Source organism: Mirounga leonina, unplaced genomic scaffold (genome assembly GCF_011800145.1).
Source record: "Mirounga leonina isolate KUSES-001 unplaced genomic scaffold, KU_Mleo_1.0 Mir_82, whole genome shotgun sequence".
In the NCBI taxonomy this organism is placed as follows: Eukaryota; Metazoa; Chordata; class Mammalia; order Carnivora; family Phocidae; genus Mirounga; species Mirounga leonina.
Window position 1 is genome coordinate 31154326 of NW_023270825.1, and position 24440 is coordinate 31178765.

The following is a 24440-nucleotide window of genomic DNA, read 5'->3' on the forward strand; positions in this document are numbered from 1 at the left end:
CCGCCATTTTTGAGTAGGGCTAATGAAAGATGTCTGGTGTCAGAGTCTATACCTTTGTTCACTCTAGCCGCACGTCTAATAACGAGAGTAAGGAAGACAGTGTTTTGAGAAGAAATGGTATTTTTCAAGTTCCGCAGCAATTCCCTTTGTATGTCGTCGCCCTTATCCAAGATGGCTGAGACAGAGTCAGTATCCGCTCTAGCTGCCGGAAATGTGCGCGCCTCTATGGTCCAAAAGGCTCTTTCGCGGTGCGTTTCTGACGACTTCCGGCGGCTCCTCTCGCGGGGATTGGCTGTTGGCGGCGTTGCGGCTAAGCTCGTGTGCGGCGGCGGTGTCGGCAGCGGCTGCAGCGAGAGAGTTTGGCGCGATGGTGAGAAAGGCCTCAGCGGCTCCCCGGTCCCCCAGCCTCCGGGGCGGTCCCAGCCCTGTACATCTTTCCCCACCCCATCCAGCGCGAGCGTGCAGCTCCCCGGCCCACCAGCTTGTGGCTGGACCCTTCCCCTTCCCGCCGCCGAGACGCTTGGCCTGGCACTAGGCCCCGGCGCCCGGGTCCGCCCTACGTTTGCGCGCCCGCCTGCGGGCTCCGGCGAGGCGTGCGGTGTGGAGGATGCGCTTTCTCCCAGTTGCAGCTCGGTAGAGGCAGGCGTGGGGATGCTGCTTTTTCCCTCCAGACTCTCTGGCCCAATGTAGGAACAATGGCCGAGGGATGTCTGACAAACCTGTTACCAAAGCTGACAGATTCAGTGTACTGCACCCAGCGTGTGGGCCGGGAGGGGTCGTCTTCGCTTTGTAGTGCGCTTTCTCAACTATTCTCTTTTGTTTTGCTGTGCTCTGTCTTTAAATATACACACAACGTTTTTTCTCTTTTCCAAGACTCCAGATGCCTGATTTGGCGTTTCTCCCAGCTCTCAGTCCTGTTCGTACTCATTCTCTTGGGACTGAAAGCTGAAAAGATAGGCTCAGCTGAGGGTTCCTTAGAATCTGATCGGGGTGGTAGTGGAGTGACTGGGTATTTTGTTTGTATTTTTTATTTTATTCCACCAAAAAGGAGATGCTCCACAGGGATTATGAGGACTCATGGTTACGTCCACACTTCAGCTTTCGTTTTCTGATTGCCGCAGTTACTGTTAACAAGTTATGCAGCTGTTGTTGGGAAGGAACTTTTTGAGGTTGTACTTTCCTGAATTGAAATGTTTCAATGTTTGACCCAACACGGTTTCCCAGAGAGGACTAGGATTAGAAGACTGGGTTTCCAGTTCTTGTTTTGTCATAACTAGCAATGTGACCTTGGACAAGTCTTTGATCTCTTAGTTTCCTTCTTTGCCTTTTATGTCCCTATTTGGTATTGTGTTATAATGCTTAGATTAAAATCTGAGGAAGTGAACAGCAATTAACCCATTCTTGTTGGGCAAATATCAGTGATAATTCCTTCTCAGTCCAAGTAGCATTAAAAATTAGAATTTGTATGTAAAACAGTTATTGGTTCAATAGTCTTAAATACCTTTGCTTTATTAAAGATAAAAGTTTTAGGTGTGGGTTGTTTGGTGTTTTGGTAGTTTGGGAGAAGCATTTGAAGCTAATGTGCAAATCATATGTATTCTTCTGTAGCAGTAGAATGATTCTTAGAATTCGTGTGTGAGACTTATAAAAAGTAAGTCAGGATTAACTATTAAAGTGATTGACTTGTGCCTGGTAATCAGAGAGAATAAGAATTTTATTAAGGTAATTCTGCATATCTTTTCCTGATTTAGATTTTGCAATTTTTTTTTCTATTGTGAGAAATTTAAGTATATATGTATTTGTCTATATGTACTTATATTTTGCATATATATTTGTTTTTTAATAAAACCAAACAGCCTCGAAAATAGCTCCAGTAAGAAGAAGGTGATCAAAACTGATTTGGGAGGTTTTATGATCTTAAAATGTTAATAGGAAAGCACTGCCACTTAAAAATAATACTCGTTTCAATTACAGATTTGTAAATTTAGTCATTTTTTGTTCTTAGTTTTTAATCCTAATCTTTGGGTAGTAAGTATTGAAAATAGGGAGCTTTGTCAGAAGTTCATTCTAAGACTAGATATAAACAGTAGCATACTGAATAGCCATTTCCATATCTTTACTCGCTTAAGTAAATTAGTCCCTTAATTTGCATTAGAATGAGAACAAAATTAATATAGCAGCAACTGGTGTGACTAATATACAGAGCGAGCCCTACTGCAGGAATGCTAGTGTGGTTTCTATAAAATTATTTTCTTCTCAACATCTGACCCATCGAAACTTTTTTTTTTTTTTGAGGAAGTGACTTAGAAAAAAATTCTGTATAACAAATAATCTAATAAAATGCTTTCTCTGGTTTATAATGCTTATTTAACAAAAGCCAATTACCCTTCATCTCTTGTCACCAGCGTCTATTTTTATCTCAAATCCTCTCAAACTTTTCATCAGAATGAGTTAGTTCTTGATGGGGAGGGAGGAATATGAGCAATTTCTTTGCTTTTTATATAGTGTTCAGAGTACGGGGTTTTTTGGTGCTTATTCAGAAACTCTAGGCCTCAACATTCAGTTCCAATATCTTGATGGTTGAAAAGTCTGATCATTTCAAAACAGTTTGGGGAACCTGTCATAAAGGATTTTTTAGACCCCAAAATAATAGTACAGTAAAAGAGAAGAATGTGAATAGTTTGAAGACTGGGTGTACAGTGAGGTTGCATCATACTTGGCATTTAATTAATTGACTTTACACACTTGGCAAAAGATTGAAGGGGCCATAATTTCGATAGGACCAATAGTTTGGAGACATTTTTCGTTGTCACAGTTTTGCCTAGGAGGAGGCAGGGGGTTCAAGTGCTACTGGTATTTAATGGGAATAGGCCAGGGATGCTTCTAAACATCCTACAGTGCACAGGACTACCTCTATAAGGAGGACCCTTCAAGCCCAAATTGTAAAAGTACAGAGATTGAGAAACTGAAATAGACCCACTAACAAAAACATGCCCCCTACTGAGCATGATGAGGTGGAAGATGTTAAGTCTATCTGCTGTTCTTCAGGCATATTCACAGTTGTCACAGTTGATCATCTATTTCGTGTGATTCTAGTGTTTAAAAATACGTGATTTTGAGATAGTATAGCCTCTTAAGGTGAGTCATCTACTGGGTGAATAGCTTAATGGTTTTTCTAGGGTAATGTTAACTATATATTAATTTTATGCTGCCCATTTATCTTCTGCCTTCACGTTGGAAAAAACATAAATCAGATCCAGTGCTTACAGTCATTAACGGTGTTTCTCTTTTTCTCCTTTTATCAGTCTACAGCTGAGTTTTTATTAAGGGACTTAATAGGGCTAGAGATAGAAAGTGAACGTGGAGATAGAAAACCTAAGTGGGTTTATGATCTAGTTGGGGAGAAAGATAGGAAAGAAAAAAACAGTACAATGTCGCTTATGCTGAATGCTTACAGGCAGTAAGTACAACAGTTGGAGAAAACAGCCCTTAAGGACTGGGAGACCTGGGGCACCTGGGTGGCTCAGTTGGTTGGATGGCCGTCTTCGGCTTAGGTCATGCGATCGAGCCCCATGTCGGACTCCCTGCTCAGTGAGGAGTCTGCTTCTCCCTCTCCCTCTCCCTCTGCTTGTGCTCTCATAAACCCACTTAGGTTTTCTGTCTCCACTGGTCACTTTCTATCTCCAGCCCTATTAAGTCCCTTGATAAAAACTCAGATGTAGACTGATAAAAGGAGAAAAAGGGAAACACTATTAATGACTGTAAGCACTGGATCCGATTTATGTTTTTTCCAACCTTAGCACAACTGTGGAGTCACATCTACATACATACTTACGTTTCTCACAAAATATAATATGATCTAGTTGGGGAGAAAGGAAAGAAAAAAAAAAAACAGTACAAGGTAGCTTATGCTGATTGCTTACAGGCAGTATGTACAACAGTTGGAGAAAACAGCCCTTAAGGACTGGGAGACCTGGGGTGCCGGGGTGGCTCGGTTGGTTGGGTGGCTGTCTTCGGCCTTAGGTCATGAGATCGAGCCCCATGTCGGGCTCCCTGCTCAGTGGGGAGTCTGCTTCTCCCTCTCCCTGTACTGCTCCCCCTGCTTGTGCGCTCTCTCGTGCCCTCTCTCTCTCAAGTAAATAAATAAAAATCTTAAAAAAAAAAAAAGGACTGGGAGTCCTTACAGAGAAGCTATCAGTCCACCTTCTGATACCACGCTTACACAAAGGCTTAAATGTAGGACAGGCACCCTAATAGTGTTTTAATAACCAATCATTGTGTCATGACTGGGGATTTTATATCATACTATGACTTTCCCAAATATGAATTAGAAACTTACGTTGAAATCACTTTTCCCCCTGCAGTCTCACACCATTTTGCTGGTACAGCCTACCAAGAGGCCAGAAGGCAGAACTTACGCTGACTATGAATCTGTGAATGAATGCATGGAAGGTGAGTTTAAACACTAATCAAAAGTTTTTACTTTTGTTTTCCTAACCTTCACTATTTGAACATGTCTCATTTAGGAACTGGACTTGTTTTTCCTCCAGATTTCTTGAATTATTAATTTGAACAGGGAAGGAGGATATTAAGGACCATATTTGTTGAATATTGAAACATTGATTATATATATTATCTTTCTGCTGCAGATATTTTTTTTTCCAGCTCATGATTACAATGAATGACTTTCTGAAGCCTCCCTTTGTTATGTTGATACTCCAGTATTTGTTGTGATACGTAAATATCTTAACAGTTATTCCTTACGTATTCTGGTTAAACTCAAGCACTATAGAGTTGTTAAGACAGGCTCTAGGGATACCTTCAGAACCTATTAGTCTGCTCATTGAACAAATAAACATTAAAAGCTGTTGAGGTTTGGTTACATTCCATCAGAGTGTTAGAAAATAAAAGTTAGCTCAGAGAATAAAGGCAAATTGAACCAAATAAGTATAATTTATTATGCATTTGGTAAGCTGACACCACCCTGAAGGAAACTATTAGCCCTTAATGTTTCTTTACTCAGTAAACCATTAGATGAGAGCCCATAGATTGGATCATCACAAATTGGATTCATCCTTACATTTAATCATTATATCAAGTAAACCAGTTGTGCACATTCTGTACCCTTTTTAGCAAATTGTCCATTCTTCACTTCTTCCTATAAGGATTTTATATTCACTGTTTTTGCTGCTGGGCATGTCTCTCAATTTGTTGATTATCCAAAGCTAACTGGGTAAGCCTTAAAATCTGTCCTTGTAAAGCCAACAGTGGGTAGATCTCTGGGAAAAAACTAGTAATAACTAGAGACATCTAGGTTAAGTTGGCACCATGCCTTCCTGATTGCAGATTCTCTTTAATTTTAAAAGAAGAGCAGCTCTTGTTCTTCCCTCATTTCAGGACCCTTCCTCTGCTGACCATTATGGTAGACTTTGTGCACGTGCTGCCTTGGCACGTTAGTGCCTTATCTGTATTACTATGTTTGGTCTTTGATTCTGCAGGTACTCTGCCAACCTCTGTTGATTTTAGTGAAGCCTAACTTTTTCTTTTTAATTAATACACTTTATTTCTAGAGCAGTTTAAGGTTCCCTTGTACTCCCTTTCCCCACCTCCACAGTTTCCCCCATTAATAACACCTTACATTGGTGTGGTACGTTTGTAGCTGATGAACCCAATATTTTTTTTAAGAATTATTTGAGAGAGAGAGTGCACATAAGCACAAGCCGGGGGTGGGGGGGGGTGGGCGGAGGGGAGGCAGAGGGAGAAGCGGACTACTTGCTGAGAAGGGAGCTGGACACAGGGCTTGATCCCAGGACCCTGAGATCATGACCTGAGCCAAAGACAGATGCTTAACCAACTGAGCCACCCAGGCACCCCAATGAACCCAGTATTGATACATTGATACATTATTATTAACTAAAGTCTACTATTAATTGAAGTCTTATTATTAACCTAAAGCTCATTCTTCGTGTTGTACAGTTCTGTGGGTTTTACCAAATGCATAACATCATATATCCATTGGTACAGTATCATACAGAACAATTTTCACTTACCTAAAAATTCCTGTGCTCCACCTGTCATTCCTCCTCCCCACTTCACCCTTTGCCTCCTGACAACTATTGGTCTTACTGTCCCCTCCATAGTTTGCCTTTTCCAAAATGTCATAGAGTTGGAATCATTACCATATGTCGCCCTTTCAGACTGGCTGGTTTCACTCAGCAGTATGCATTTGAGGTTCTTCCATGTCTTTTTAAATTAATAGATTTAGTTTTTTTTTAGAGTAGTTGTAGGTTTACAGGAAAATTGACTAACAAGTACAGAGAATTCTATCACACCCCTTCTTCTCTACCCTCTCCTTCCAGTTTCCCCTTCTACTTAACATCCTGTATTAGTGTGATACATTAGTTACCATTGTAGAACCAGTACTGATACATTATTGACTAAAGGCCATAGTTTACATTAGTGTTCAGTCTTTGCTTTGGACATTTTATGGGTTTGGGCTTATGTAGCGACAGGTATCTACCATTTACTGCCCTAAAAATCTAGTGCTTCACCTGTTCCTCCCTCCAAACCTCTGGCAACCACTTACCGTTTTAATGTCTCCATAGCATCACCTTTTTCAAAATGTCAGGTAATTGAAATTATACAGTATATAGCTTTTTCAGGTTGGCTCTTTCACAGAACAGTGGGGTTTTTTGTTTGTTTTTAAAGATTTTACTTATTTGTTAGCATACAAGCAGGGGGAGGGGCAGAGGGAGAGAGACAAGCAGACTCCCCGCTGAGCAGGGATCCCAGGACCGACCCTGAGATCCTTATCTGAGCCCAAGTCAGACGTTTAATGAATTGAGCCACCCAGGCGCCCCCAAAGAGTGTGCTTTTAAGATTCTTCAGTACCTTTTCATGGCCTAATAGCTCATGTCTTTTTATTGCTGAATAATCTGTCATTTGGGTATACCACAGTTTGGTTTTCCATTCACCTACTGAAGGACATCATAATTGCTTCCGGGTATTGGTAGTTATGATACAGCTGCTGCAAACATTCGAGTGCAGGTTTCTGTGTGTACCTAAGTTTTCAACCCCTTGGGGTAAACTAAGGAATGTGATTGTTGCATCATATCGTAAGATTGTGTTTAGCTTTGTACAAAGCTGACAAACTATCTTGAGATGTCGCTGCACCATTTTGCATTCTCACCAGCAGTGAATGAGAATTCCTCTTGCTCCACATCCTTCGCAGCATTTGGTGCTGTCAGTGTTTTGGATTTCTGTCATTCTAATAGGTATATGGCGATATCTTGTTTTAATTTGTAGTTTTCTTTGCATCATGCTTACTTGCCATCTGTATATCTTCCTTGGTGAGGTATCTTTTCAGATCCCTTGCCTACTTTTTAATTGAGGTGTTTACTTTTTTTTTTAAAGATTTTATTTATTTATTTGAGAGAGAAAGAATGAGACAGAAAGAGCACGAGAGGGGGGAGGGTCAGAGGGAGAAGCAGACTCCCCGCGGAGCAGGGAACCCGATGTGGGACTCGATCCCAGGACTCCAGGATCACGACCTGAACTGAAGGCAGTCGCTTAACCAACTGAGCCACCCAGGCACCCGGGTGTTTACTTTTTTTAATTATTGAGTTTTAGGAGTTCTTTTTTTGGATGCTAGTCCTTTATCAAGATGTATGTTTTGCAAAGATTTTCTCCCAGTCTGTGGCTTATCTTTTCACTTTCTTGATAGTGCCCTTTGAAGCACAAAAGTTTTAAATTTTGATGAACTCCAATTTATTTTTTATTTTTTATTTTTTTAAAGATTTTATTTATTTATTCATGAGAGATAGAGAGGCAGAGGCAGAGGGAGAAGCAGGCTCCCCGCGGAGCAGGGAGCCCGATGCGGGACTCGATCCCAGGACCCTGGGATCATGACCTGAGCTGAAGGCAGACGCTTAACCGACTGAGCCACCCAGGCGTCCCCTGCAATTTATTTTTTTCCTCTCATGGTTTTGGTGCCATATCTGAGATTCCATCGCCTTGTTCAAAGTCATGAAAATCTGTGCCTGTATTTTCTTCCAAGTGTGTTATAGTTTGGGCTCTTACATTTAGGTCTCTGGGCCATTTATGATGTGAAGTGTGGGCCCAACTTTATTCTTTTGCATGTGACTCTCCAGTTGTCCTACCACCATTTGTTGAAAAGACTGTTCTTTCGTTATCAAGTTTTGTCTTTGTATCCTGGTCAAAAAACAATTGACCATAAATGTGAGGGTTTATTTGTGGACCTCTTTTCTATTCCATTGATCTGTATGCCCATGCTTATGTATAAGCAGTACCATACTGTCGTTGTTAGTGTAGTTTCATAGTAAGTTTTGGAATTGGTAAGTGTGAGTCTTCCCAGCTTTGTTCTTTTTCTAGATCTTTTGGGTTATCCTGGGCCTCTTGTATTTTCATATCAAATTTAAGACCAGCTTGTCAATTTCTGCAAAACTAGGTTGGATTTTGATAGGGATTACATTGAATTTATAGATCATTTTGGGGGTCATTACCATCTTTTTTTTTATGTATATATATTTATTTGAGAGAAAGCATGAGCAGGGGGAGCCTGATGAGGGGCTCAGATCTCAGGACTCTGAGATATGACCTAAGCTGAAATCAGGAGTTGGATGCTTAACTGACTGAGCCATCTGGGTGTCCCTGGGGAGCATTACCATCTTAATATTAAGTCTCCTGATCCATGAACATGAGATCTTCCATTTATTTAAATCTTTAAGTGACATTTTGTAGCTTTCAATGTACATTCTGTGCTTTTTATTATTAAATTTATTCCTGAGAATTTTATTTTTTGATGCTGTTGTACATGGAGCTGTTTTCTTAATTTCAGATCATTTATTGTTGGGGTATAGAAATACAGTTGAATTTTGTATATTAGCTCATATCCTGCAGTTCTGCTGTATTCGTTTATTAGTTCTAATGGTTTTGCGCGTGTGCACACGTGTGTGTGTGGTTTCCTTAGGATGTTGTGTATACAAGATCGTGTCCTCTGTGAAGAGAGAAGTTACACTTCTTTTTTTCCAATCTGAATGCCTGCTGTTTCTTTTTCTTGTCAAGTCACCCTGGCCAGAACCTCCAGTACAATGTTGACTACAAATGACAGAGTAGATATGCTAGTGTTCTTTCTAATCTGAGTGGGAAAGTATCGAGTCTTTCACCATTAAATATCATGGTAGCAATGGGTCAGTGCCTTTCTGAGATACATGGTGAATTCATTTTCCTGGTTTTTATTCCCTTTCTACTTTGACCTTTCGGTTCAGTAACTCACGAGTGGTACTCTGTGATCATGTGGTGTACCAGTATCAGTCAAAAACCCTAACTCAGAGAGCTTTTCATAGATCTGTCATTGAATATTACTTAGTGGTTTTTTGGGGTTTTTTTTCCTATTGGGAGATTTACAAAGTCAATTTAGAGGTACATGAAGGACCTGAGTGTAGAGGATAGGACATGTTTTCCCAGATGACATTTATTTGCTTGTTCATTCAACATAGTATTAAAAGCATTTGATAGTGGGAATGGACAGAAAAGGTTATGTTTCCATTGTGTGGGAACAACAGGAGTATGTCACTGAATAAAAATTAAATGTGCTCTTTAGATGATTATGTTAATGTGTGCTTGCTCTCAGTGATTTTGTTCATTGTCTTTGTATGACTTATATTTGAGTACCTACGTGCTCTTACATGTGCTAATGCTTTTACATGCATCATTTTGCATAACCTTCACCATAGCTCCATCGAGAATATTGTCGTTCTCACCATTTGACAAGTAGTTCTGGGGATGGAGTCGTTAGTAAAGGACAGAACTAGAATTCAAGTCTCTGAATCCAGAGTCCAGTCTTTTAAAGTACTCATGACAATCTCTTTCTCGGTGCCAGTTTTGTCTTTGTTTGTTTTTTGCATTGTATCAAAATTTGAAAGCAGGATAGAAAGGCCTCTATTTGTCATCCATCATTCCCAAATGCGGTGTTTTTCTTTATTCTGAGGCTTTAGGAATATTGTTTATTGAAAAACCTGATAAGACTCACACTGTCATCACTTGTTTGAACTCTCATATGCCAAGTCTTTAAAGTTCTTTTAGACCTAGTGGCTTGAAGTAATCATTTTATTTTATTTTTAAGGCATAAAATACTTAACATTCTGGCGAATATATAAAATTAAAAGAAATTTGCTAGTGACAAACGTTAAAACAAAAGTGACCAACTTACTCTTCTTTTCCCAGCCCAACTTTATAAAAATAAATATTAAGGGGGTGCCTGACTGGCTCAGTCAGTGGAGCATGTGACTCTCAATCTCAGGGTTGTAGGCTCAAGCCCCACGTTGGGTGCAGAGATTACTTTAAAAAATTAAATCCTTAAAAAAAGTTAAAATACTATGGTATTGCTATATATATGTTATATATATGCTATCCATATCTAAAGTTTATACAATTGTAAGATCTTGGTTTTTCTCCTCTCTTAGGTGTTTGTAAAATGTATGAAGAACATCTGAAGAGAATGAATCCCAACAGCCCCTCTATCACATATGATATCAGTCAGTTGTTTGATTTTATTGACGATCTGGCAGACCTCAGTTGCCTTGTGTAAGTATTAGCCACCATATCTCTTAAGGTGTATTTTTCTGTTGTATATCCAGCTGTTTGAGGTGATTTATGGTATTCTGAGCTCACTATATGCCTCACACTGATCTTTGCATTTTGACTACTATATAGTAATATTTCATCTACATATGGCTCATAAATTAATTTGGCAACATAAAGCTAATGGCACAGGAAAAGCTTGAAAATTTTGCTAATTGATGGAAGTTAGTATGCAGAGAGAATGCTGAGAAGTTCAAAGTCCTGATCTTGGTTTCTTAAACCAAAGTCGTTTGGGGGTGGGGGGTGTTTTTTGTTTTGTTTTTTAGGTTTTTTCCCCCTCAAAGTCTTTGTCCTAAAGCAGTTGGCTTTGTGTTAAAACTAAGATGATTCTGTTTTCATGACAAAGGAAAATGAGAGTACCTTATAATGAGATGATCTTCAATAATCAGGTGCTTGAATCTTACATGGCAGATACTGTCATAGAAGTAAATATGTTTTTGAAAAATATATACGTCCTGGGCGCCTGGGTGGCTCAGTTGGTTAAGCGACTGCCTTCGGCTCAGGTCATGATCCTGGAGTCCCGGGATCGAGTCCCGCATCGGGCTCCCTGCTCGGCAGGGAGTCTGCTTCTCCCTCTGACCCTCCTCCCTCTCATGCTCTCTGTCTCTCATTCTCTCTGTCTCAAATAAATAAATAAATAATCTTTTAAAAAAAAAGAAAAATATATACGTCCTACTCACAGGCACTTCCTGTGACTCCTGGATTATGACTGGGGCCAGGCCAGGACTTGCTGTTTCACCAAAGTGAAAACTTGTATTTTGTTGGAATATTTTGAGTTTTACTTAACTAACTCAAAACATTCCAGTGATTTAGGTCTAGTCTTTATTTATTTTTTAAGATTTTTTATTTATTTATTTGACAGAAAGAGAGAGACAGTGAGAGAGAGAACACAAGCAGGGGGAGTGGGAGAGGGGGAAGCAGGCTTCCCGCTGAGCAGGGAGCCTGATGCGGGACTTAATCCCAGAACCCTGGGATCATGAACTGAGCTGAAGGGAGACGCTTAACAACGGAACCACCCAGGTACCCCAGGTCTGGTCTTTAATGAAATATATTAAGAAGAAGAAGAAAGTTTTTTTTGGGTTTTGTTTTTTTTTTTTAAGGGTTTTTGTTTGTTTTTAAAGATTTTATTTGAGAGAGCCTACGTGAGAGCATGACTGGGGGAGAGGGGCAGAGGGAAAGGGTCAAGCAGACACCCCACTGAGCACGGAGCCCTACATAGGACTCAATCCCAGGACCCTGAGATCATGACCTGAGCCGAAGTCAGATGCTTAACTGACTGAGCTACCCAGGCGCCCCCAATATGAAAGTTTTGTTGGGGCTCCTGGGTGACTTAGTCAGTTAAGCATCTGACTCTTGATTTCGTCTCAGGTCATGATCTCAGGGTCTTGGGATTGAGCCCTGCATTGAGCTCTGTGCTTAGTGTGGAGGCTGCTTGTTCCTCTCCTTCTGCTTCTCCCCCCGACCTTATGCACTTCCCCCGCCCCAAATAAATAAATCTTAAATGCGTCTGTCCCACCCTGATACAGTTCTTAAAAATTGTTCTTTTTTTAGTTCTTCTCCAGTGTTGATATAAATATTGTAGACTATTGAACCATTTCTGAAGCAGACTAGATTAACCCTTATTTAATTAGGAGGCACTAATAGGGCGCCTGGGTGGCTCAGTCTTTAAGCTGATCCCAGGGTCCTGGGATCGAGCCCCTCATCGGGCTCCCTGCTCAGCAGGGAGCCTGCTTCTCCCTCTCCCTCTGCCTGCCGCCCGCCCAGCTTGTGCATTCTCTGTCTCTGACAAATAAATAAAATCTTAAGAAAAAATTAGTATCTACCTGCAGGGTTGTAATAAGGATTAAGTGAGTTGATTCAGATAAGTACTAATTGATAAATTAGATAATTTTGTTTTTCTAAAGTATCTTTTAGGTTGGGTTTTTTTTTATTATTTTTTTAGGCAAAGTGTATCTTTATCTCTCTTGGATGCCATGTAGTGCTTCTACCACATGGTGCACATGGCTTTGAAACACTGAAGTGATTTTTATTTGTGCAATCTCTGGTTACTTATTGTCTGCTTTTTTATACTCTAGCCTTAGTTTTTTACCCCAAAAATTATTTATTGCTTAACCAATGAGATTTCAGTGGTAGGTCACTATTTGAGTCTTCTAAAGATATCTTGAGTGGTTGGCTATTTGGTGATACCTTGGCCTCAGAACGCCTGGAGTCCTACTGGAGTCTCATTGCTAATGCCGCAGGTTTACTTTACTTACTTACTTTACTTACTCTCCTGACCCTCCTCTTCTGATTAGAGCCATTTTGAAGCTTATGTCTTCCATTAATTCTCTACCAGCCTCTAGCGTGATTTATTTTAAGAAGCAAATCCTGGGGCACCTGGGTGGCTCAGTCAGTTGAGCATCTGCCTTCAGCTCAGGTCATGATCCCAGGGTCCTGGCATCGAGTCCCACGTTGGGCTCCGTACTCAGTGGAGAGTCTGCTTCTCCTCCCTCCGCCCCTCCCCTTGCTCGCACACTCAAGCATGCTCACTTGCTCTCTCAAATAAAATCCAAAAAAAAAGCAAATCTTGAAATATAGGTTAAAAGATTTCCCTTAACACTTTACAGGGAGGAAATCTTTGTAGTAACATGTTTTTTAAAGATTTTTTAGTTAATTCTAAATAAATTTAGCAAATCTCAAGTTTGTACCAGTGTTTGGTTTTTATATTTTAATTACTAAAGAAACCATAAAAGTTGTTAACTAGATAGAACACACGGTTTCTAGTCATACTTTGTCAAGAAGTAGATGTGTAACACGTTGAGCATTTTACTTAAGATTTCTAGATCTTGGTTTCTTTTTCTGCTCTAAGATTGTACTTGGTGGTCTAAAGTTCCTATGGCTTAAAATTCAGTAATGGAAGCAGCTCTTTTATGTTTTCTTTAAGTTCATGTATAAACATGCACACCTGTGCCATCATTGGGCAGTTATAATTTAGGGTTTTAAAAACGACAGTAACTGACCATTATAACTTTGCTTCTGCCTTTCTGTTCCTCAGTTACCGAGCTGATACCCAGACATACCAGCCCTATAACAAAGACTGGATTAAAGAGAAGATCTACGTGCTCCTTCGTCGGCAGGCCCAACAGGCCGGGAAATAGTTGAGTTAGAAGCAGTAGGGGGATGGGGGTGGGCTTGGAACACAGGTGTGTACAGCGTGCTGTAGTGGAAGTTCTGTGTCATAGTAATCCTGTTTCCATTTTGGTATACTCTAGCTAGGATTGAATGTATTAGATGAAATGTGAGGATCTTGTTCAATCTGAAACCCCCATTGCCCCCTTCCCCTCCCTTTTTTTTTTACTTAAACATTTTTATGATAATTTAGATGGAAGTTGTTTGTCAGTTAATCTTGGTTCCAGTCCTTCAAACTGTTCATATCTGCTTTATAACATCCACTGTACTAACCCTTCTTCAGGTTGGGGTAGAGGGGTAGTGACAGTTTAGTTACATGCTCAAGATAAAGTCTTAGTGAAAAATGAATAAATGTTCTTTAGTTATATTTTCCCCTTGAGTGATTTTTTTTTCTTGGTCTCCGAACATTGAAGTTTCTTACAGAGCATTATCAGTTTCAAAACCTATAGGCTGCCACACAAAGAAGTTGAAGAAAGCTTATGTATGTGTTGAATACATTTCACTGTGGTTTAGGTGAAGCTAACAAGCTTTTACCTCCTTTTTCCAGCCTTGTAAGTAAATCTTGATTGTGGCTCCCAAGGTTTGTACTTGCTATTGATGCAAACATTATGAAAGATTTTTCTGGTGATCTAGCTTGTCTGCAGCAGCCAGGTTAGGTCCTTAGTTTTGGTCATGGACTCTTTCTGGGAGGCTCTTGTGCCCTTCTCATAGCCTTCAGCAGTTGAACACTGTTTACCACTTCTGTATGAAAGCTGTAAGGGTAATGGAAAGACCACAGAAAAGGACAAGATCATGTTGCTTTTGATGGAAAGAGTGTTGATCACGTGACTCGAACATACACTGTACTGTACCGCCAGTCATCCAAGGGTGCAAACATTCCCTGATTCTGCTTCTCTCACACTTCACCAACAGCCAGTATCTTTACACACTGTAAGATGGGCATTTTTTTTGGAGGCTTTGTGACCGGCCTTCCCCATGTCCTCATTAGAGCCTTAACCATTTTTCCTATTTTATACAGAATGAAATTCTGAGTTGCTAGTTGTATGTGCTCACTTTTACTGTAGAATAGTTATTCTGTTAATGAAATGTCATCACAGTATCAAAGGATCATTAAAATTAGAGTGCCTTGGGGCGCCTGGGTGGCTCAGTCGGTTAAGTGTCTGCCCTTGCCTCAGATCATGATGCTGGGGTCCTGGGATCAAGCCCTGCATCGGGCTCCCTGTTCAGCTTCTCCCTCTCCCTCTACTCCTCCTCTCTGCTTGTGCTCTCTCAAATAAAATCTTTTAAGAAATAAAATTAAGATGCCTTACTAAGTTACGTATAGCTATGGTTAATATTTCACTGTGAGTCAGCCAGATTTTAAAGCTAAAATGTTCCCAGTGAAAAAGGAATAGATCCAAAAGTCAGTCAGATTGTCTTGCTTTTCATTTGGTCTGTCTTGCCAATACAGTTTTATTTCTGTAACAGATGTGATCTTGGCTTCATTTTTTGAAAAATACTCAAGCACGTCTGGAGGGAATGGGACCCCTTGATACTCAAAATACAGTTTCTAATGTTAGGTTTAGAGAGGAAAATATGATTTTCTAAGGAAAGTGGAGAACATCTGGGTCCTAGATGTTGGGTGATGAGCGCAAAGGGAAAGGGAGCAGTATTTCAGATCATATTTTATAAGGCTTAAGGAAGACTAGGACTGGAATAAATGTGGACATATATATACATTTATGTCCAGCATCACAAAGAAAAGGAGCAGAAGTAGCCTTTCATCGTGGAGGTGAAGTCTGATAAAACCTTCAGTGGTTTGGCCAAAGCTATAACCACCATTCCCCTGTTGTTGAAGAGTTGGTATATTGATTGTGTGGCCTTTCCCGAACCACAAGTAAAACAGGTCTGATTTCTGTTCATACACATATTTTACACTGCTACCTACAAGTGAAACCTACAGACAAATTACAAAATTCTTGATTCTCATCTATCTTATTTATATACCTGAGCATATAAGATATTTCTTGACAATGTTCCTTCTCAGCATTTGATCTAAGAGGTTACAGGAGTATAAAAGGGGGATTTTTAACTGTGTCACTTCACTGGCAGTTCTTGGGCTTAAAATATTTGCAGCACCTTGCTAAACACCTTGGGCATTGTTTGGACAAGTTACGTATCTTATTCCTGTTGTTGCATGGGGAATGCTGGGGGCCTGTTTTCCTTCCAGCAGCAGACCAGACAGGGTTAGAAAGAGGGCAGGGCAGTTCTTAGGATGACCTCAGCTTCATATCAGTTTGGCCTTTCCTTTATCAAATTTGTTTTTACTAATTTTTCAAAGATCAGAATGAAAATTGGCAAAAATAAATGAACTGTTTAATCAATTTTATTACATTTGTACAGATATATTTAGAAGAAAGACGATTAATTTGTGTGTTGGCATAAAGCTCCTAATATTACTACTTAGGCATAGCATTTCCTGCTTGGGAAACATTTACATATATCTTATTTAATCCACACAGCGGCCCTTTGAGGTTGGAAACCGTTGTTCCTCTGTTAATGGTGAGGAAATAGGCTCGGATTGTTCAAGTCCCTCACCCAGATCACACAGCATAACCACAAAGATTTTACTAGCTGAAAAAGACATGGTCTTAACCTCAGAGCTTGAGAGTAGGTAGCTCCCACAAAATGAATAGCTGTGAGCTAAATAATGGATCTCTGGTGGGTGCCTAGCAAAGGAAGCTTTTTAGATCCATAAGACCTAAATAGGTCTCATTTGTCACCAGTTTAATCAAAAGCATAGAAGACACAAAACAGCTTGCTAGCCCAGCATTATGGAGTGTTTCTCTTCCATTGGAGTGGTCCTCATGGCAGTTCACACAGTAATCCAAGAAGTATTCTCTGCACACACAGACAGATGATAGCTCAGGTGCAAGAGCTACGCTGACCTAGAAGCCCTGTGTACAACAGGAGCCGCGATCTCTTGTATAACTCCATAGACTTAGTTTCTAGGTCACCAAGAGACCTTTCCCAGTTATAAGTCATTGCATTAGGAGAAGCACAAAGTTCGACCTTCCCACCAGGAATTTGTAGTTTTCACCTACTCGAAGTATAAATGATCAGAGGTCATTTTACCTCTGATCAACAATCTTGTCTAGTAATATTTTTTCTCAAGAACAGAGCCAGAACGTTAACCCAAGGTCAAATTTGGCCGTAGAGCAGTTTTGCTAATCCTTCATCCACAGATACTTAAGGGTGAGATGGCACATCTAGCTTACTTTCATGTGGGAGGTAACATTTGAGCCTTGAAAAGTGGCTAAACTTGGAACATAGGAAAATGGGACAGGAGAATAACAAGGTAGCAAACACTGTAATGTTTGAGGGGCAGCAAGGAAGCCATCATGGCCAGAGTAAAGTGAGTATTTAGGGGAGTGGTGGTGTAAAGGCCAGGAAAGCTAGTAGTGGGACGCCTGGAACATGAAGCTACAGAGTTTAACTTCGTAGGCTGTGAATAACCTTTAAAGATTTTTAAGGCAAACCTGTCAAATCAGCTTTAGGAGGATGAAATTCACTGCTCTGTGTAGATGAGATTGGAAAACTAGAGAATTTAATGTCCCAGAAGCCAAAGCAAGAGAATTTTTCAGTGAGACAGGTAAGATGAGGAAATGTAAAAAAGCTTTGGATTTGGAATTTAGGCAGTTTTTTCAGGAGTGTAACATGAAGACAAAAACCAATTTGCAGGTGAAGAGCCCGCCCAGGAAATAGTGAAGAATAGGCAGGGAAGGCAAAGTTCACTGGGAACTTGAAAGAAGGAAGTGGGAATATGGAATGATGAGTTGGAACGACAGATTTTTTTTTTTTTTAAGGCAATTTGTCCTTGTATATAAGTAATGTAAGTAGAGGAAGAATCTAAGATTTTAAAAATTTATTATAATATATACATAATGATAGGTAACAAGCATGACATAGAAAGGCTAACTTTGAAACTAATGTAACATTGTATGGCCATTATACTTCCAAAAAACAGCCGAGCTCCAGGCTACACACAAAGGCAAGTGAGTGATGGGCTAAGACATAAGAAGGGGCTGAGAGACTGAAATCATGAAGACATTCGGTAGAGAAGTTAGAAGAGGCTAGATGATGATCTGAGGGGAATTTCAGCGATAGAAACCTGAGAGAGGGGATAATTTCTTAGTGATTCACTTTCCTGTCTCCTGCACTACATAGTTCTCTACTTGGAAACCTGATCTAAGAAAGCTATCTTTGAAGACAGTAGTAGTCCTTTCAGCTACATTTAGAGATCCTGTGTCAACTTATCTAGCACACTTCTTTCTTTCTTTTTTTTTTTTTAAAGATTTTATTTATTTATTTGACAGAGAGAGACGCAGCGAGAGAGGGAACACAAGCAGGGGGGAGAGGCAGGCTTCCGGCTGAGCAGGGAGCCCAATGTGGTGCTCGATCCCAGAACTCCAGGATCGTGACCTGAGCTGAAGGCAGACACCCAACAACTGAGCCACTCAGGTGCCCCCACACTTCTTTCTTTTTTACAATTACATGCTTTAACTAGATATTCAATTTGAGGCATGCTGTGAAGAGCTTGGCTTAAAAGCCTCTTCTGTGCCAAAGGTAATTTTCTTTATGCTTTTCAAGAGAGTGGGGAGAAGGCTAATGAGGACTGATGGTATCACTTAACTGAGACAGGCCCTATGTCTTTGTCAACAGATGTTTGAATTTAAGGTCTTCAGACTGTAAGAGAAATGGGATAGATCATGGTTTTATCCTTGGAAGCCTGAGGTTGGATGGGTTGCCATGGTAATGCTAACTCTAACTCACTTACTGGCATTTGTTGTGGATTGCCTACTCTGTTCCAGGAACCCCCAGGCTCGGCCAATTATATTGCCCCTCTAGTCTTTGAGAAAAAAGGAGTATGTTTGAGTCTTAGTACCTGCTCCAGGGTGAACAATTTGAGAAGCATCTAACAATGCTGGGCCACTTCTCCCCAGTGGCCCTGGACATTCCAGAGATTGCTCTGTCTTTTGACACTGAAAGTGAGCCCAGATGCATGTTCAAGCATGGTTACTCACTTCCTTTCACAGGTAATGCAATTCCAGGAAGGATTACCATAAGGCCCTTCCAGTTTTTAAGCAAGTCCCAATAGGAGGCTGCAGTTGTGAGGGAGGGGAGTTAGCCTCATAGTCCCTTCAGAGGAGTGTTATGAAAGGATCTGAAGGTACAGGTACTGAAAGGCCACTGAGGGCAAATGCTCATTAGTATGAAGTCCTGATGCAGCTCTTAGGGATCTCTCAAGGTAGGAAGTCTTGATTCTCCAGCATTTGGTGACATCTCTGAGCCAGGTCCTCTCTGGATCTGTTCAAGTAGTTGGATTGAGGAATTATACAAACTTTTTATTTCTATAAAATGCTTAGAACTGGGGCATATGGGTGGCTCAGTCGTTAAGCCTCTGCCTTCGGCTCGGGTCATGATCCTAGGGTCCTGGAATCGAGCCCCGCATCGGGTCTCCCTGCTCTGCGGGAAGCCTGCTTCTCCCTCTCCCTCTCCCACTCCCCCTGCTTGTGTTCCCTCTCTCGCTGTGTCTCTCTCTGTCAAATAAATAAAAATAAAATAAAATAAATTTAAAAATTACTGAAGTTGCGGGGCACCTGGTTAGCTCAGTCAGTGGAGTGTGCAACTCTTGATCTCGGGGTTGTGAGTTCGAGCCCCACATTGGGCATAGAAATTACTTAAAAAATAAAATAAAATCTTTAAAAATAAAAAAATTAAAAATAAATAAATAATTTAAAAAATAAGACGAAAACAGAGGGAGACAAACGATAAGAGACTTTACAGAAAAGAAACAGGGTTGCTGGAGGGGAGGTGGGTGGAGGGATGGGGTAACTGGGTGATGGGCATTAAGGAGGGCACTTGAATCATTGAATTCTACCTCTGAAACTAATATACTGTATGTTCATTAAATTGAATTTAAATTTAAAAAATTTAATAAATAAAACTACTAAAGTTGCGAAGCACATGGGTGATGGTCCTAGTGTGGGCATAATTTTGTCTTGCCTTGATCCTTCACCTTCTCCTTTTTTTTCCTCATTGTTTTGCCTTTGATCCACTGTTCCTGTTAGAAATAAGGTAAAAAGGAAGGGAGGGGCGCCTGGGTGGCTCAGTCGTTAAGCATCTGCCTTCAGCTCAGGTCATGATCCCAGGGTCCTGGGATCGAGCCCCGCATCGGGCTCCCTGCTTGGTGGGAAGCCTGCTTCTCCCTCTCCCACTCCCCCTGCTTGTGTTCCCTCTCTCGCTGTGTCTCTCTCTGTCAAATAAATAAATAAAATCTTTAAAAAAAAAAAAAAAGGAAGGGAGTGCAGGAGCCTCCTCTTCTCACCAGTATGGATTCCATCAGCATTAAGGAATTATTGTCAAGTTTTTTAGGTTTGATAATGGTATTGTTCTTTTTTTAAGGTATCTTTTAGAGCATGTACTGAAATGTTTTCAGATAAAATGATGTAATATCTGTGATTTGTTTTGAAATAATCCAGTAGAAGTATGTAGATGAAACAAGATTAGTCATAAATTGATCATTGTTGAATCTGGGCGGTATTATTAATCCCTTTGCTTTTTTTACATGCTTGAACTTTTCCACAATGAAGAGTGAAAAACAAAAACCATTGAGAATGCAAGGACAATCCTGTCTTGCCTCCTACGCGCCGCTCTCATGCTACGGCCAGTCTGGTGGGTTCTGAGGCTGGCGAGGCGCGCTGGCCCCTCACTCCTGTCCCTCCGCGCCTCCTGTTTAGCCCTCTCCAGCCTGGAACTCTGCCCAGCTCCCTCCCCGCCGCCCAAGCCCGGCCCCCAGGAAATGCCGCATTCTCCAAGCAGGACAGATTGGGGTCACAAATGAAGCCTTCGCTCTACAGCTTGGCCACGCAGGCAGGAGGGACTCAGCGAGCCCAGCGCGGAGTGCAGCGTGGGGCTGGCTGCCTGCAACCCGTGAGCAGCAGGGGACGTTGGGAGCCACTGAAGCTGCATTTCTGACACATGCTAATGAGCTTCCTTCAGGGATGTAAACAGTCAGCACGTCAAACTAAATTCTGGGGGAATTTAACCACCTTTGCTTAGTCATCGCCCCTGTCTGCTTCTGACCGGCCCCGGAGTGCCAGCATAGAAGGGGGCGTTCCCACTCCCCATGGCTGTACAACGCCAGGTTTTAAAAAGCTGCCAACTCGGCCGGCCTCAGTGTGGGTAATTGCGTTTGACACGCCGTTCCCGTTAGAGGAAAGCAAATGTGTTTTCCGCACACCCAATTTCAAGCGGCTCGACCCATCTCCATAATCGTCCTGATTCTGGCTGGGAAGTGAGCTGTCCTTCGGGGAACCCAGGGAACTGTCAGAAGGACTCATTAGGCTGACACTTGACAGCTGATCTTGTCACGTTGACTTCCGTCCCTTCCTAATCAAGGACCAACCAGTCACCAAGGGGATTGTGATCATTGCCTATTTGCAAAACTGGGTCTTTCTCTACTGAGCCAATATGCTTTGAGTGCAGGTAGTTGTGCCGTTCAGCTGGTCACGCGGTCAGAGTTAAGGAGGCCAACAACACGAATGTTCCTCAGGTAGGTAGGTTAACTTTTCTGTTTCCTACGAGCAGGCCCTCATCTTGAAAACACCTGCCAGCCCTCCTGGCTGACCCCATCCAAAACAGCTCTTCCATCTTGCGTAGGGCAGCCGGCCAACCATGGCTTAGGCAGCAATAGAGGGGCTGTATTTTATGGGGCCATAGTCCAAACTGCAGGAACGGCCAGAACACAAATGAATCTCAGGGTCAAATAAAACCAGAAATGTGGGCTGTCAGGAATGCCTACCATTTCTGATCTCTGTCCCCCGTTAGGTGTCAGCTCCATTTGTCCCAGACACCAGCTTCTTCCACTTAATGGGCAACATGGCTGTCCACAGAGTCTCTGAGCTTCACTTCAGATTCATCTTTCTGGTTGAGTTCACAAATCCCAAGGAAATGTTCTGGTTGACCCCGCATGGGTCACCTGACTGAAGGAAGAGGTGGGATCTGGGTGGTAGGCAGCCCCTGAATGACCCCCAGGGATCCGCACCTCCAGGGAGTTGTGCCCTTGTGTCAACCCTTACTCTTCAGTGAGGGCTGGACTTAGGAATGACTCTCTTCTAAAAAACAGAATACCAGGGGCGCCTGGGTGGCTCAGTCGTTAAGTGTCTGCCTTCGGCTCGGGTCATGACCCCAGGGTCCTGGGATCGAGCCCCGCATTGGGCTCCCTGCTCGGTGGGAAGCCTGCTTCTCCCTCTCCCACTCCCCCTGCTTGTGTTCCCTCTCTTGCTGTGTCTCTGTCAAATAAATAAAATAATAAAAAAATAGAATACCCGTGGCAGTGATGGCATCTCACTTCCAGTGTTCAGTTATAAAAGGGCTGTGACGTCCATCTTCGTGTTCTCTCACTCTCGTGGACCGTTCACTCTGGGGGCAGCCAGCTTGCCATGTTGTGCAAGAGGCCCCTTGTGAGTGGGCTTGGAAGCAGATAGTCTAGCCCTGGGTGAGTGTGGAGAGGATTGCAGCCCTGGCGGACACCCTGATTTCCGCCTCCTGAGCATCCCTGAGCCAGAACCATCCAGCTAAGCCATTTCTGGATCCTGCCCCACAGAACCTCTGAGAGTCTGTCAGTTGTTGTCAGTCGCTAAATGGGGAGGTCATTTGTTACACAGCAATAGATAACTAATAGGGTCTGTAACAAAACAGAAGCTTCTGGTTCACAGCATGAGGGAAGGCACATAATCCAGGAAAGGAAGGGCGGGCCTGCTGTTCCGAGTCTGTCCTCTCTCCTGCTATGGAAGAGAGGTTTTTCTATAATGAAAAATCTGATTATGTCACTTCCCTGCTTGAAATTCTTAAAGCTGTCACTCATAAAATAAAATCCAAATCTGTAGCTTGATATCCAAGGTCCCTCATGATTAGCACCTGCCCACTTGTCAGACTTGGCTCCAACCAGTCCCCCTCCCTCCTGCTCCGGCCATACTTTGTACAGCTCCACGAGTATGCCACACGATCTCTTGCATGCCTTTGCACACTCCCTTCCTTTAATGGGCATGTCTACTTCCTCAAGGCCCACACACTTTAACCCCTAATCGTAAGTTAAGGCTCAACTCAAGCATCACCACCTCCAGGAAGCCTTCCGTGATCACCAAATCCTCTACTTATCTAGCTTCTGAGCTCTGGTAGTGTCCTCCGTCATGGCTGCTATCACACTGTGTAGAATTCCTGGTGGGATTTATCTACCTCCCTCAATAATCTCTGCTCTTTGAAGACGGAATTAAATCTTTCATATCGGAATCCTTAGTACCTTCCAAATAATTGGTTCTCAGTATGTGTTTGTTGACTAACTGGTAAATCGTTTAGCTAATCAATTGAGCAATGGCATCAAGGAGCTACTCTCACCTGCACTTGCCTATCAACACTGGTTCCTGTATAAAGGAGTGAGGGGCTTGGGGATCAACTTGTCTTTACTACCTCAGTTCAGGTTCATAGTGAATGAAATCGGCATGACCCTGGTCCATGATACCCTTATGGTGCCTACAGGCCAGACTAGACCCGAACGTGGCTACCACTGTGAAGGAAATCATTAAGGTTTCCCAAGAGAGCGCAATATTTTGAGTTACTTGAGCTTGGATGGGCAGAGGCCCCTCTAAGCCTCAGCATCTAAGCTGCGATCTGAAAGATGAGAAAGAGCAGGGGTGGGGGGGACACGTGTCATAGGCAGAGGATCCGAGGTGCAAAGGCTCTAAGCAGGAATGAGGTTAGTGCATCTGCGGAATTCCAAGGAGACTGCCACACACACCACAGAGGGTGAGGAGCACATGAGGAGGGACAGGTAGGTGGGGGACTGTCACGGATGGAGGGGCACAGCTTGAGACCCTCGCTTACCACCAGGAACTCCAGTGGGGATGCAGCCACTCCACCCACTCATCCATTCATTTAGGCCAAGGGCCCCGCCCTGCAAAGCCCCGTGCTCCCTACTCCCTCTGCCTGAACGCTCTTCCCCAGAGAATCCTCCCACCGGCTCCCATCACTCAGGTCTTGCATCAAATGCCAACTCTTACCCCATCTAAAGGTAGCCCTTGCCTTCCTAGCAACACAATCACATAAGCCCCGTTTATTTCCTGCATTACACCTGTTAGTATCTTGGAATGATCTTGTACGTCTTTTGGTTCACTTGTTTTTCTGTCTAGAATATACACTCCATGGGATGAGGGAACGGACATGTATTGCTTCCTGCTCTATCCGCTGTGCCTAGAACCCTGCGTGGTCTGTAACAGTAGATAAATATTTATTGAATTGGTTCATTCCGTTAGCCAACAGGTTTAATGTTTATCATGTGCTAGACTTAATGCCAGGGTCTACCCAGAACCCTGACTCAGGGCCGGCTTCGCAGGCAAACAACCCACGCACTGAAAGTTGTACGGGGCCCGGGGCTTTGAGGGACCCATGCTCCTGTCATCATTTTTGACATTCTTAATAATGTGCGAATGAGGTGACCCATATTTTCATTTTACACTGAACCCCGCAAATTATGTAGCCAGCCCTCCCCCGGTGATAACTCCAGAAAGTTC

General features: G+C 42.2%; 1 protein-coding gene across 2 annotated transcripts; it reads left to right on the forward strand.

Annotated features, from left to right (window-relative positions):
- The first annotated feature begins 196 nt into the window (after positions 1–196).
- On the forward strand, positions 197–21980 carry ERH (ERH mRNA splicing and mitosis factor). Of its 2 annotated transcripts, XM_034992798.1 has the most exons (5): positions 197–370; positions 4365–4452; positions 10485–10605; positions 13697–13798; positions 20463–21980. In XM_034992798.1, coding segments are annotated over exons 1-5 (471 nt in total). In that variant the 5' UTR covers positions 197–211; the 3' UTR covers positions 20464–21980. The 2 variants fall into 2 exon arrangements, with proteins under 2 accessions (XP_034848689.1, XP_034848688.1); XM_034992797.1 differs by lacking the exon at positions 20463–21980 and having other exon boundaries at positions 13697–14202.
- Positions 21981–24440: the final 2460 nt, after the last annotated feature.

Coding starts and splice junctions, on each gene's coding strand:
- ERH (XM_034992798.1), top strand. CDS start 212: ATGTGCGCGCCTCTATGGTCCAAAAGGCTCTTTCGCGGTGCGTTTCTG. Junction 371..4,364: donor CGAGAGAGTTTGGCGCGATG/GTGAGAAAGGCC, acceptor TTCCCCCTGCAG/TCTCACACCATTTTGCTGGT. Junction 4,453..10,484: donor TGTGAATGAATGCATGGAAG/GTGAGTTTAAAC, acceptor CTCCTCTCTTAG/GTGTTTGTAAAATGTATGAA.